This window comes from Gobio gobio (assembly GCF_949357685.1).
Source record: "Gobio gobio genome assembly, chromosome: 13".
In the NCBI taxonomy this organism is placed as follows: domain Eukaryota; kingdom Metazoa; phylum Chordata; class Actinopteri; order Cypriniformes; family Gobionidae; genus Gobio; species Gobio gobio.
In genome coordinates this window covers 43,645,149-43,659,378 of record NC_137106.1, presented here as the reverse complement: position 1 = coordinate 43,659,378, position 14,230 = coordinate 43,645,149, and the positions used below count along the sequence as shown (strand labels likewise).

General features: G+C 41.4%; 1 protein-coding gene across 2 annotated transcripts in view; it reads right to left on the bottom strand.

Annotated features, from left to right (window-relative positions):
- Window positions 1-14,230, bottom strand: part of prkd3 (protein kinase D3) — a 149,758-nt gene that overhangs the window by 52,779 nt on the left and 82,749 nt on the right. For both annotated transcript variants that reach the window (XM_079833387.1, XM_079833388.1), the window contains exon 3: window positions 7,167-7,305. In XM_079833387.1, coding sequence (XP_079689513.1) covers window positions 7,167-7,305 — 139 coding nt within the window. The remainder of the gene's footprint in view (window positions 1-7,166; window positions 7,306-14,230) is intronic.

Genomic DNA, 14,230 nt, shown 5'->3' with positions numbered 1-14,230 from the left:
TTGTTATTGTTTGACCTCGTGCGAACTAACGCGTTTCACTGGGCGTGGCCATAAGCCAGCGTGCTATATAGAGCGTTCATTGTTTACTTTGAGTCAGAGAGAAGCATCGAACATCAGGGAAAACAGCTAGTGTGTGAGTTCTGTTTACATTTTCCTCATTTGATCTGTAGTTCAGCTGTTCTTTAGAACGCTGTCTGTTTGCTGTAGTTGGCTGTTTGTTGTAGTCTGGTTTGTTATTGTTTGACCTCGTGCGAACTAACGCGTTTCACTGGGCGTGGCCATAAGCCAGCGTGCTATATAGAGCGTTCATTGTTTACTTTGAGTCAGAGAGAAGCATCGAACATCAGGGAAAACAGCTAGTGTGTGAGTTCTGTTTACATTTTCCTCATTTGATCTGTAGTTCAGCTGTTCTTTAGAACGCTGTCTGTTTGCTGTAGTTGGCTGTTTGTTGTAGTCTGGTTTGTTATTGTTTGACCTCGTGCAAACTAACGCGTTTCACTGGGCGTGGCCATAAGCCAGCGTGCTATATAGAGCGTTCATTGTTTACTTTGAGTCAGAGAGAAGCATCGAACATCAGGGAAAACAGCTAGTGTGTGAGTTCTGTTTACATTTTCCTCATTTGATCTGTAGTTCAGCTGTTCTTTAGAACGCTGTCTGTTTGCTGTAGTTGGCTGTTTGTTGTAGTCTGGTTTGTTATTGTTTGACCTCGTGCGAACTAACGCGTTTCACTGGGCGTGGCCATAAGCCAGCGTGCTATATAGAGCGTTCATTGTTTACTTTGAGTCAGAGAGAAGCATCGAACATCAGGGAAAACAGCTAGTGTGTGAGTTCTGTTTACATTTTCCTCATTTGATCTGTAGTTCAGCTGTTCTTTAGAACGCTGTCTGTTTGCTGTAGTTGGCTGTTTGTTGTAGTCTGGTTTGTTATTGTTTGACCTCGTGCGAACTAACGCGTTTCACTGGGCGTGGCCATAAGCCAGCGTGCTATATAGAGCGTTCATTGTTTACTTTGAGTCAGAGAGAAGCATCGAACATCAGGGAAAACAGCTAGTGTGTGAGTTCTGTTTACATTTTCCTCATTTGATCTGTAGTTCAGCTGTTCTTTAGAACGCTGTCTGTTTGCTGTAGTTGGCTGTTTGTTGTAGTCTGGTTTGTTATTGTTTGACCTCGTGCGAACTAACGCGTTTCACTGGGCGTGGCCATAAGCCAGCGTGCTATATAGAGCGTTCATTGTTTACTTTGAGTCAGAGAGAAGCATCGAACATCAGGGAAAACAGCTAGTGTGTGAGTTCTGTTTACATTTTCCTCATTTGATCTGTAGTTCAGCTGTTCTTTAGAACGCTGTCTGTTTGCTGTAGTTGGCTGTTTGTTGTAGTCTGGTTTGTTATTGTTTGACCTCGTGCGAACTAACGCGTTTCACTGGGCGTGGCCATAAGCCAGCGTGCTATATAGAGCGTTCATTGTTTACTTTGAGTCAGAGAGAAGCATCGAACATCAGGGAAAACAGCTAGTGTGTGAGTTCTGTTTACATTTTCCTCATTTGATCTGTAGTTCAGCTGTTCTTTAGAACGCTGTCTGTTTGCTGTAGTTGGCTGTTTGTTGTAGTCTGGTTTGTTATTGTTTGACCTCGTGCGAACTAACGCGTTTCACTGGGCGTGGCCATAAGCCAGCGTGCTATATAGAGCGTTCATTGTTTACTTTGAGTCAGAGAGAAGCATCGAACATCAGGGAAAACAGCTAGTGTGTGAGTTCTGTTTACATTTTCCTCATTTGATCTGTAGTTCAGCTGTTCTTTAGAACGCTGTCTGTTTGCTGTAGTTGGCTGTTTGTTGTAGTCTGGTTTGTTATTGTTTGACCTCGTGCGAACTAACGCGTTTCACTGGGCGTGGCCATAAGCCAGCGTGCTATATAGAGCGTTCATTGTTTACTTTGAGTCAGAGAGAAGCATCGAACATCAGGGAAAACAGCTAGTGTGTGAGTTCTGTTTACATTTTCCTCATTTGATCTGTAGTTCAGCTGTTCTTTAGAACGCTGTCTGTTTGCTGTAGTTGGCTGTTTGTTGTAGTCTGGTTTGTTATTGTTTGACCTCGTGCGAACTAACGCGTTTCACTGGGCGTGGCCATAAGCCAGCGTGCTATATAGAGCGTTCATTGTTTACTTTGAGTCAGAGAGAAGCATCGAACATCAGGGAAAACAGCTAGTGTGTGAGTTCTGTTTACATTTTCCTCATTTGATCTGTAGTTCAGCTGTTCTTTAGAACGCTGTCTGTTTGCTGTAGTTGGCTGTTTGTTGTAGTCTGGTTTGTTATTGTTTGACCTCGTGCGAACTAACGCGTTTCACTGGGCGTGGCCATAAGCCAGCGTGCTATATAGAGCGTTCATTGTTTACTTTGAGTCAGAGAGAAGCATCGAACATCAGGGAAAACAGCTAGTGTGTGAGTTCTGTTTACATTTTCCTCATTTGATCTGTAGTTCAGCTGTTCTTTAGAACGCTGTCTGTTTGCTGTAGTTGGCTGTTTGTTGTAGTCTGGTTTGTTATTGTTTGACCTCGTGCGAACTAACGCGTTTCACTGGGAGTAGCCAGCTGTATTCAATAACGACATTTAATACGAGTATAAATTGAGTAGTACTCGTGTGAAGCCCTCCTCGTGTGAAGACCAAAGAGTGTAAAGACCATCGACTCTACTCTGCGCGACTCCACTCGAGCAAGGACACCGACAAGGCACTTGAGTATAGCTTTCCTTCTAATTTGTCCACTTTTGTGTTTTGCTTGTCTTGCTTGTTGTTATCTGTTTGTTTCTCTGACCCGTATTCACTATGTGCTTCCAAATCGCTACTATTATCACACACACCCGTAAATCACGCTCTGTACATTTTAGACGCCGTAATCCTACTAATCTGCGTAGTGTACCTATTTCCTCTGCTACATTAATGTCCATTCCAATTGGTCTCTGGAATTGCCAGTCTGCTGTAAACAAAGCAGACTTTATTTCATCTATTTCCACTCATTCACATCTCAGTCTCATGGCTCTAACTGAAACCTGGATCAAACCAGAAGACACTGCCACTCCTGCGGCCCTCTCAAATAATTTCTCTTTTTCACACACCTCTCGCCAAATTGGGAGGGGCGGAGGTACTGGTCTGCTCATCTCAAAGGATTGGAAATTTGAGCCCATTCCTTCTCTATCTGGCAACTGCTCATTTGAATCGCACTCAATCACTGTCACTCACCCTGCTAAAATCCATGTTGTAGTTATTTATCGCCCTCCAGGTCAACTGGGTAACTTCCTGGAGGAATTGGATATGTTACTCTCTCACTTCCCTGAGGATGGCACTCCTTTGGTACTGCTCGGTGACTTCAACATTCACCTTGATAAACCCCAGGCTGCAGACTTCACCACTCTTCTGACCTCATTTGATCTTAAGCGAGTATCTACTACAGCTACTCATAAATCAGGTAACCATCTTGATCTTATCTACACACGCTACTGCTCCACAGACGTCACTTTAGTTACTCCTTTACACACCTCTGATCACTTTCTCATCACTCTTAACCTCCTACTAACTCCTAACACAACACACACTCCTCCGCTGATTACCTTTCGGCGTAATCTACGCTCACTCTCTCCCTCCCGTCTATCCACTATGGTTTCATCCTCACTCCCTCCACCTGCTCAGTTCTCAGCACTGGACACTAACAGTGCTACTGACACTCTTTGCTCCACTCTAACATCTTGCTTAGACAACCTCTGTCCCCTTACATCCAGGCCAGCCCGCACCACTCCCTCTGCCCCCTGGCTGTCTGATGTTCTCCGCGAACATCGCTCTGGGCTCCGGGCGGCAGAGAGGAAGTGGCGCAAAACTAAAAACACTACTGACCTGACCCTGTATCAGTCTCTTCTCGCTTCTTTCTCTAGTAACGTCTCCACTGCTAAAACTACATACTATCACAACAAAATACACAACTGCTCTGACTCTCGTGCACTCTTCAGAACGTTCTCTTCGCTCCTCTGTCCCCCCCTCCCTCCTCCTTCATCAACTCTTACAGCTGATGACTTTGCATCATTTTTCACACAAAAAACCTCCTCCATCAGCAGCCAATTCTCCGCACCACAAACCGACACGCACATCTCAACAACCATAACACATACACTCCCCTCTTTTTCTCTGCTCTCTGAAGCTGAAGTCTCCAAACTCATCCTTTCCAACCACCCCACTACCTGTCCGCTTGACCCTATCCCCACTCACCTCCTTCAGGCCATTTCTTCTTCTGTTACTCCTGCACTCACTCACATTGTCAACACCTCTCTTCACACCGGGACCTTCCCCACAGCATTCAAGCAGGCTCGGGTAACCCCACTGCTTAAGAAACACTCTATGAACCCAGCACTTTTAGAAAACTACAGACCGGTATCCCTTCTGCCTTTCATTGCAAAGACACTTGAGCGAGTTGTTTTTAACCAGCTCTCTACGTTTCTTGAACAGAACAACCTCCTGGATATCAACCAATCAGGCTTCAAAAGCGGCCACTCAACTGAGACTGCCCTGCTCTCAGTTACGGAGGCACTGAGGCAGGCAAGAGCGGCTTCCAGATCCACAGTACTTATCTTACTGGATTTGTCTGCTGCTTTTGACACAGTTAACCACCAGATCCTCCTGTCAACTCTCATGAAGATGGGCATCTCAGGAACTGCTCTCCAGTGGCTCAAGTCTTACCTCTCAGGTAGGTCCTTCAGGGTGTCATGGAGAGGTGAAGTGTCTAAGTCACATCATCTAGCCACTGGAGTTCCACAGGGCTCAGTGCTTGGACCACTTCTCTTCTCCATCTACATGTCATCGCTGGGATCGGTCATTCAGAAACATGGCTTTTCCTATCACTGCTATGCAGACGACACTCAACTCTACTTCTCATTTCAACCAGATGATCCATCGGTTGGTGTTCGTATTGCTGCCTGCCTAACAGACATTTCTGCCTGGATGAAGGAGCATCACCTGCAACTCAACCTTGCAAAGACTGAACTGCTTGTGGTCTCAGCCAACCCAGCACTTCATCACAATCTCTCCATTCAGCTAGGATCATCAACCATAACTCCGTCCAGGACAGCCAGGAATCTTGGAGTTGTGATCGATGATCAGCTAAAATTCACTGACCACATTACTGCAACAACCCGGTCCTGCAGATTTGCATTATACAACATTAGGAAGATTAGAGCCTTCCTATCTGAGCAGACCACACAACTCTTGGTCCAAGCTCTTGTTCTCTCCAGACTGGACTACTGTAATGCTCTTCTAGCAGGCCTTCCGGCATGCACTATCAAACCCTTGCAACTGATCCAGAATGCAGCGGCGAGGGTGATCTTTAACGAGCCGAAGAGAGCGCACGTCACGCCTCTCTTCATCAGACTCCACTGGCTACCAATAGCCGCTCGCATCAAATTCAAGGCACTGGTACTCGCCTTCAAAGCAACCACTGGCTCTGCACCAATTTACCTTAACTCGCTTGTTCAGACATACACACCCTCCAGGAGTTTGCGTTCTACCAGTGAACGACGCCTTGTGGTGCCATACCAGAGAGGCATGAAATCACTGTCACGGACCTTTTCCTGGACTGCCCCCACCTGGTGGAATGACCTGCCTATCTCAATTCGAGCAGCCGAGTCTGTAGCCATTTTCAAAAAACATCTAAAGACGCATCTCTTCCAGCAGCACCTGACCAATCAAGAATAGCACTTAACATTCTATTCATTTTTCTGTCTGTCTAATTTATTTAAAAAAAAAAAAAAAAAAAAAAAAAAAATCCTGTGTGTTCTGTGTTAGATTAACTGAGACTTGTTACAGCACTTGCATACTGTAGCCTCTGACTGTTGTAGTTGCTTCTATTGCTCTCATTTGTAAGTCGCTTTGGATAAAAGCGTCTGCTAAATGACTAAATGTAAATGTAAATGTAATATTCAGCGCAAAAACATTAATTTAGCTGAAATATCTGCTGTTTGTCGCTAAATTTAGTTTTAAAAGTCAACATGTAATTCACGTATTTTATAAGAGTAGTAACTGTAAAGGGATAACACAGCGTGTAATTTAATATAAATGTAAGATGTTTCTACAGGATAAAGAAATGACAGTAACAGGTTACTTTGTCCATAGCGAGTGTGTGTGTGTGTGTGTGTGTGTGTGTGTGTGTGTGTGTGTGTGTGTGTGTGTGTGTGTGTGTGTGTGTGTGTGTTCCGGCACACTTTTGCATAGTAACTTATTATGTATTATGCACATAATGTATAGCACAGATATAGCCTTACGAAAATGTACCATGGTTCTATTAGATAGTAAAACCATGATAGTTAACTATGGATTGAAGCAAAACTAAGGTTAATTTGTGGTTACCATTGAATAACTACAATAACCCTGTTTTATTTATTTATTATTTTTATTCGTTGTAAAACCATGGTTAATATTTGTAAGGTATATTCACTATGTATGTTTTCATAGCACTCAGCTGACATGTTTGAAGGACAGCATTGGGAAGGATGTGGAATAGTGTGTTTTGTCAATAAAAATTATGCTTTTTTTTTTATCATATTAATCAATTAATCGAAAAAAAAAAAAAAAAAAATATTGGGCAACTAATCGATTATCAAAATCGTTAGTTGCAGCCCTAGAGAAAAGTCTGAATTGTGAGATATAAACTCACAATTGTAAGAAATAATGTAATTACTTCAGTCTTTAGTGTCACATGATCCTTCAGAAATCATCCTTATATGCTCATTTGATGCTCAAGAAACATGTCTTTTTATTATCATTATTGAAAAGAGTTGTGTTGCTTAATATCTTTGTGGAGATCATGATAATTTTATTTAGGATTATTTGATGAATAGAAAGTTCAAAAGAACAGTGTTTATCTGAAATTGAAATCTATTGTAGCATTATAAATGTCTTTACTGTTTATTTTGATAAATTGAATATGTTCTTGCTGAATACAAGTATTAATTTCTTTAAAGAAAAACAACAACATTGTGCTGACCCCAAACTTTTGAACGGAGGTGTATGGTAAATTAAATGCACAAGAATGTTATACATTCAATTTATTAGAATGGTAATAGAGTAGGTGTTATTTTAAAGTAATATTTTTTCTTATACAATGCATGTTATTAAAGGCACAGCAAGCACAACTCACCAGACAGGACGACCTCAATCAGATCTCCCTCATGGATATCCTCTGCCGACGTTAGCCGCTGGAGGATGTTGTCTGAGTTCAGATCATGGCGGAAGAGCAAGATCTTATCGTACAGGCCAAAGAATCCACATTCTGGGAACTGAGGAGGGGAGGATGGGATATGTTATTAATAATCAAATCAAACATCAAAGGAGATCAGAACTTTGCATTTTATATTATAAAAAGAAGATCTATTTTTATGAGTGTTGATATGAAAAGAGTAGCATATGAAAGTAGCATCGGTATGCTGCTATGGAAAATTATCGAAGATGAGCAATCATTACACAATAATCTGTAATGGTTACACAATAACTGAGCACTCAATGCCACACACAACCAATCACAATCAGGTATTCCAGAGATCCATATAATGAAGTGTGATGATTCCAAATTCCTGTGCTAGAGCCAAAAGACAATATGGCAAGAGAGAGAGAGAGAGAGAGAGAGAGAGCGCGAGAAAGAAACATCCAGGCCCTGTTTTTCAGCAATGGCTCCCCTCTAAGGAGATTACTAAAGCTGGGAGGCATGCAGAGCAGAGCGCCTGGAATATTAGCCCTGCAAGGGGAAGGTCTGTAAAACATCTGTTGAAATCAAGCCCACAGTGATGAGTCACACTACTGTTCTCCACTTCCTCCACCACAGTTCTTCTCCACGTGGAAGAAATGCCAAATACTAAAAGAAAATGACTAGGGCTGGACCAGAATATTCAAATATTCGTTCAGTGCGTTAGTATCCGATTAAACATTTTGGTTTAGTTTTTTTTTTTTTTTTTTTTTTTCTCTTTCTCGCACACCTGGCTGGCATCCCCCTCGAAACTTGAATTCGTACTTGAACTTAATAAATATATTTGCTTCTTCTTAGCCTAAGTGTTCCCTGCAAGGCACGGTCTAGAGCGCATAACTGCACAAGCTTATATGGAAGAAGCGCATGTCTGAGCTTGCATTTTGGGTTAAGCTGCGTTGGTTTGACATTGTGGAAAATAGAATAATAGAATAAAAATGTTAGGGATGTGACGGTGAGAATCTTTTCCCTCACCGTCACATTTCAGTGCTTGTGCACTGAGCGGCCGTGAACGAATGTCCGTGCAGCCATGCGCATTTTACTTCCGGTTTTGAATTAGCGGCAATTCGGCTGTGGGTTGCTTGAATGGTGGGTTCATTAGCCTATTATTCTTAAAGGGTTACTTCACCGATTAGCATTAAGCTTTGTATCAGTAGAAACCCTGTAGTTTATTCTTCCCTCCCTTATGTCCCCCTGAGACGAGAGATTTCTGTATTTTTATATAATATATTTTTAAAAATTGTCATTTAGCATCATCAGAGGCTTTTTTTGGCCAGAAGCTAGAGACTACAGTCAGTAGTAGGAGCTAGTTCTGCATGTTTTCAACCCGCCCTTAGGGGTTGGGATCTCACTTACAGAATGTAAAATGCGCACGGCTGCTCTGGCATTCATAATGGAGTGGTGCGGAGCAAAGCGAGTGTTTTCAATGAATTCCTATTAAAGTTAAGCTTCCATAAGCATGAATTGAAAACATGCCAGACTGGACACGCACCGTGAATGACAGTGCGACCGTAAATGATTGCCCGTGCGGCCATGCTCATTTTAGTTTTGGGGCGGCAGTGGCTCAGTGGTTCATGTAGGTTGTCTACTAACCGGAAGGTTGGTGGTTCTATCCCCGGTTCCACCTGACCAAGTGTCGAGGTGTCCATGAGCAAGACATGGAGCTGCTAACCCCAGCTGCTCCTGACTAGCTGGATGGAACCTTGCTTGGCGCACACCACCGTCAGTGTATGAATGAGTGAATGAATGGGTGAATGAATGTGAGGCAATATGTAAAGCGCTTTGGTGGCCATGGGTCTGTTGAAAACGCTATATAAATGCAGTCCATTTACCATTTAGAATTAGCACCAATTTGGGGGAGGGTTGCTTGAATTGTGGCTTCATTAGCCTATTATTCTTAATGAAAAACACAACAACAAAATGGTACAATGACAAACTCACTTAAATAGGCGCATTTCGCAACGAAATCAAATCAACCGCGATCATCTGGTCTGTCAGCTCCTCACTCTCTGATGAATGAAATCTGACTCCTGCTGCGTTTGTGCTGCTCTCATTCGGCTCGTGCTGTATTGAGCAGACACGTTCAGTTTTTAATTGTAGTGTCTGTTCTCTAACTGAACTAAATTATTTTATTACTATAAAAATGAAAACGACGATGGGGGCGGTGCCGCGCTGGGCAAGTGATGTAGGCTTGGCCTGGGAGTGGCCCCGTAGGACAGCGAAGCAAGTGCATTCTGGGAGTTGTTGTCTTTCATTCACATGAGCCAAAAATACATTTTCCGGCTTCTCTCAGTCTAGAAGGCACCAACTTCTAAAATAATTTCACATTTCTATTACATAAATGACCCAATTTAAATACACATTTATCTTTCCAGCTGTGAAGTATCCCTTTAATGAAAAACACAACAAGAAAACAGTACAATGACAAACTCCCTTAAATAGGCGCTTTTATATTTCGCTTTGAAACCAAATCTTCCACCTCCTCACTCTCATGATGAATGAAATCTGACTCCTGCTGCAGTTTGTGCTGCGACTCTCGTTAGGCTCATGCGGCACTTTCAGTTTTTAATTGTAGTTAATCTGTTCTCTAAATGAACAAAATGATTTTTACTACTATAAAATATAAAAATAATGGTGGGGTGGTACCACGGTAGGCAAGTGATGTAACCGGTGTTATGCCTGAACACTGTTAGCACAGACTATCGCAGCAAGCCCGTTATTATCCATCTAAATGAATTTACCTGCCTGCACGGTTGTAACGAGTGGTTATTTCAGTCAAAGTTGCTCTTCTATCAGCTTGAATCAGTCGGCCCATTCTCCTCTGACCTCTAGCTTCAACAAGGCATTTTCGCCCACAGGACTGCCGCATACTGGATGTTTTTCCCTTTTCACACCATTTTTTGTAAACCCTAGAAATGGTTGTGCGTGAAAATCCCAGTAACTGAGCAGATTGTGAAATACTCAGACCGGCCCGTCGGGCACCAACAACCATGCCACGCTCAAAATTGCTTAAATCACCTTTCTTTCCCATTCTGACATTCAGTTTGGAGTTCAGGAGATTGTCTTGACCAGGACCACACCCCTAAATGCATTGAAGCAACTGCCATGTGATTGGTTGATTAGATAATTGCATTAATGAGAAATTGAACAGGTGTTCCTAATAATCCTTTAGGTGAGTGTATATCGCAATATGGATTTTAGGCCATATCGCCCATCCCTACCAGCTAGTAAAGATCTGTGCAGGTAAACCGCACTCCCCTGCCTCGGAGCGGGAGTAGGATTGTTAAATTCTACACCCTTTTTTGGCCACCATTATGGTCAGGAATTTGAGCAATTAACCTGGTATATTAGATGACACTAGTGAAGTTTAGGGGAACGCATAAACATTCCAAAGTGGAATAGTCACACAGACAGAGGTGAAAAGTCCTGTCAGGAAATGGTGATCACAGCCAATTCTGAGGTATTTCCTCTTATCAAGAATCACCAAACACCCTCCCATTCAGAATATTTCACTCTGATACGTCTCTGGTGTACTCTGGAATCTCTGGGATCTACATCAGGTCTTCTTTAAACCTAAAGGGTTTTGGGAGTATTTAGAGAAAGAATCATTGAATACATCAAATCAAGTCATTTTGTGTTTGTGTCTAAATGTACTTGTGTAGTGCTCTTCACAATAACTTTTCAAAGCAGCTTTACATAAAAATCATCATGAAGTTAATGTTTATAAAATCAAAATATCTTTATGCTTTATAGTGGCATTTAGCAGATTAGAGTTGGCCTCAGCTGGGCGATTTTCTATATATTTTCCATATAGTATACCTTGCTATACACAACATATTCTGTATGTATGAGGATAAAGTTGCACAGAGTTATATATCAAACTTTATATAAAGAGCTGGGTGATAAAACAGTTACATTTTGCAACTGAAATATTGAAATATATATTGCTTTGAATTAACTGTATGTAGGAAATAAAGTTGGATATCATATGTGACCCTGGACCACAAAACTAGTCATAAGTTGCATGGGTATATTTGTGGCAATAGCCAACAATACATTGTAAGGGTCAAAATTGCCCATTTTTCTTTTATGCCAAAAATCATTACGATATTAAATAAAGATCATGTTCCATGAAGATATTTTATACATTTCCTACCATAAATATATCAATGTATTTTTATTAGTAATATGTGTAGCTAAGGACTTCCTTTGGACAACTTTAAAGGCAAATTTCTCAATATTTAGATTTTTGTTGCACCCTCAGATTCCAAATAGTTGTATGTTGGCCAAAATATTGTCCTATCCTAACTAACCATACATCAAAGGAAAGCTTATTTATTCAGCTTTCAGATTATGTTTACATTTCAATTTCAAAAAATGTACCCTCATGACCAGTTTTGTGGTCCAGGGTCACATATATAGCTGTCACAATCACCAGTGAGAGTGCCCCTGATTACCACCCGAGGGCACTCCACCCCGGACTTGTCACTACATCATAAACTACATTACCCATAATCCTTTGCCCGGACTCATCTTCACTCATTGTTTGCACTTGTGTCACATTACCCCAGCCTATAAAAAAACCTTCTTCATGTATTTTACAACACTTCAGCTTGTGATTCTTATCTAGTGGGGGTCATTTTTTAGGATTCTTTACCTAACTGAAGTCTCTGAGATCCTGACACCTTGCACTTCTGGAGACTCCAGGTAGGTTGCAGCTTTGGAAAATGGTGGCGCTGGAGACTAAAGGGTTCCTGATGGTTTCACCCTTAATTCTTCACCTTAATTCTTAATTATTTTGCAGTTAACAGGTGTCTTTTCTTCACCACCTGTTTTTGTCAGATCCTGCTGACCCAACGAGCATTTCACTGTCCAATGGTCATGCCTTAACTGCAATGTCTAGTATTGCATTAGTATTGCATCCTTCTCATGGGCATTTAATACTTTTTGACTTTTCAGTCTGAGTTAAATCTCTTTTTTGGCTCAATTTATCTGTAAAAGAAAACATGCCTAATAATTCTGCACACCTGAATATAAGGTGTTTTTCATTTCCAGCCTTCATGAACAATTATATATCACTTATACATTATTAAATACTAAATCAATAGTAGTTATTAGGATTACTGTGGTTTGGAATTGGTCAAATGTGCCTGGAAAAAAAATATGATCAGAAAATCAAGTGCCTAATAATTCTGCACTCCCTGTATATACTGCATTTCTGAGCGTTTTCCCTGGTTTCTTGTCCGTGGTTTTGGATTACTTGCCTGTTCCGTGGATTACCCATTTGCCTGTCTCTCCTGCCTCGTTTGCCTGTTTGGACTGCTTTCTTGTGTATGACCTTTTGCCTGTATTTTGACTTACGATTGTGGATTACCCTCCATTAAAGCTGCATTTGGATTCTCAACCCTTCTGTCTCAGAGCATTACGTTACAATAGCTTACTTTATACAGTGTATACAGCTAATAATACAATTTATATTTTGGCCGAATATATACTAGTGTCTGACAATATTAAACTGCAAAATACTATTTAAATATTACTTTATGCTAAGGAGCTATTTCTGCTCAGCTAGTTACATTGGACATCAACCACACGGCAAACGCTAACATTAATACTTTTCATATACTGTCTTCTTTCTTTGTATAATAGTTATAACTAATAACATATTAGGACTGTTAAACAGAACGTGAGCTGATAAAGACAGAGAATGTAAGCGTTGTGTGCTCAGGCTCTGGCATTCTCAGTGGTGTCAAAATAAATGTCCACTTTTTGTATTTGAACCTGTCTCATCTTCATCTCCTTCATCTTCATGACAGATGGTACATTCATATTTCTGAAATAAACACCTATAGGCTAATAGCCTATTTCTCTGGTACGCATTTAGCCATAGTGAACCTCCACAGAAGTGAAGTCTACACAGAAAAAAGCTCTTCGGTTTGTGTCAAACCTTTCTTTAAGCTGGGCATACACATACACTGTGCGATTTTCGCGCCGAATTCTGACTCGTGCGACTCTTTTTTGGGTTAGGCCGATTTTCAGCTTTGTAGTGTGTCATTTGTTGTGAGGTGTTCGTTCAGTGCATTTTGGAAGAGTTTTGATTTGATTACCACGGCAAACAATGAGCCAATTGGTCATGTGCAGAATCTGCAAATGTGTCCTTGCACATGACAGCATAAAAACAGGAATGTATCATCTACAACGGCATGTCGAGCGCAGCTGCACTACAGTTAACTCTGCTAGTACAAGCAGACAGTTATCAATGTCTGAGTTCTTCTCAAAGCCAGTGCCACCTAATGCCAGATCCCAAGTCACCAAGAAGTGTGTGGATTTCCGCTGCGAAGACATACGGCCATTACAAACGGTGGCTCAAGGCTCGAGATTACGACCATTTTGGTTGCATATTTAATCAGAATAAAAAATATTTGGGAGCATTTGTGCGAGTGCAAATAATTGTTGTGGTGCGACTTGATTTAATTTCTCTACAAAACGTTCGCTAGTTAGTACTGCACAGTATGTGCCTGCTGTAAGCTGATACAGTGACCGGTCCACCGTTCTATAAATAACAAGTTAAACTTAATCTTTACGCTCTAAACTTTAAAGCAGACTATAGGTTGGTTATATTAGCCGTTAATCACTCCCTTTCACAGAGCTCCATTGTCATGTGACAGGGAGCTAACAAGCACGCAACATGTAAAGAGCTGAAGAGGAGGATTTTTGAAGGGGCGAGGGAAAGAGAATTTTACTTGGCCGACCGGACAAGTATCCTGATTTTAAAAAAAAAAACTAGGGAATCACCAAAACGCAAGAATGATTCTGATTTTATTTCATTTAGTGTAAGTGGCGATTGATGTATAATGTTACTGCCTGTAACACGGTTGCGCTGTTGAGGCTTGCGCAGTGCCCCTTTAAGTAGACCAAAGTGGGACATTACATGTGTGTGTCATGGGGTGTCGAAATTAATCGTT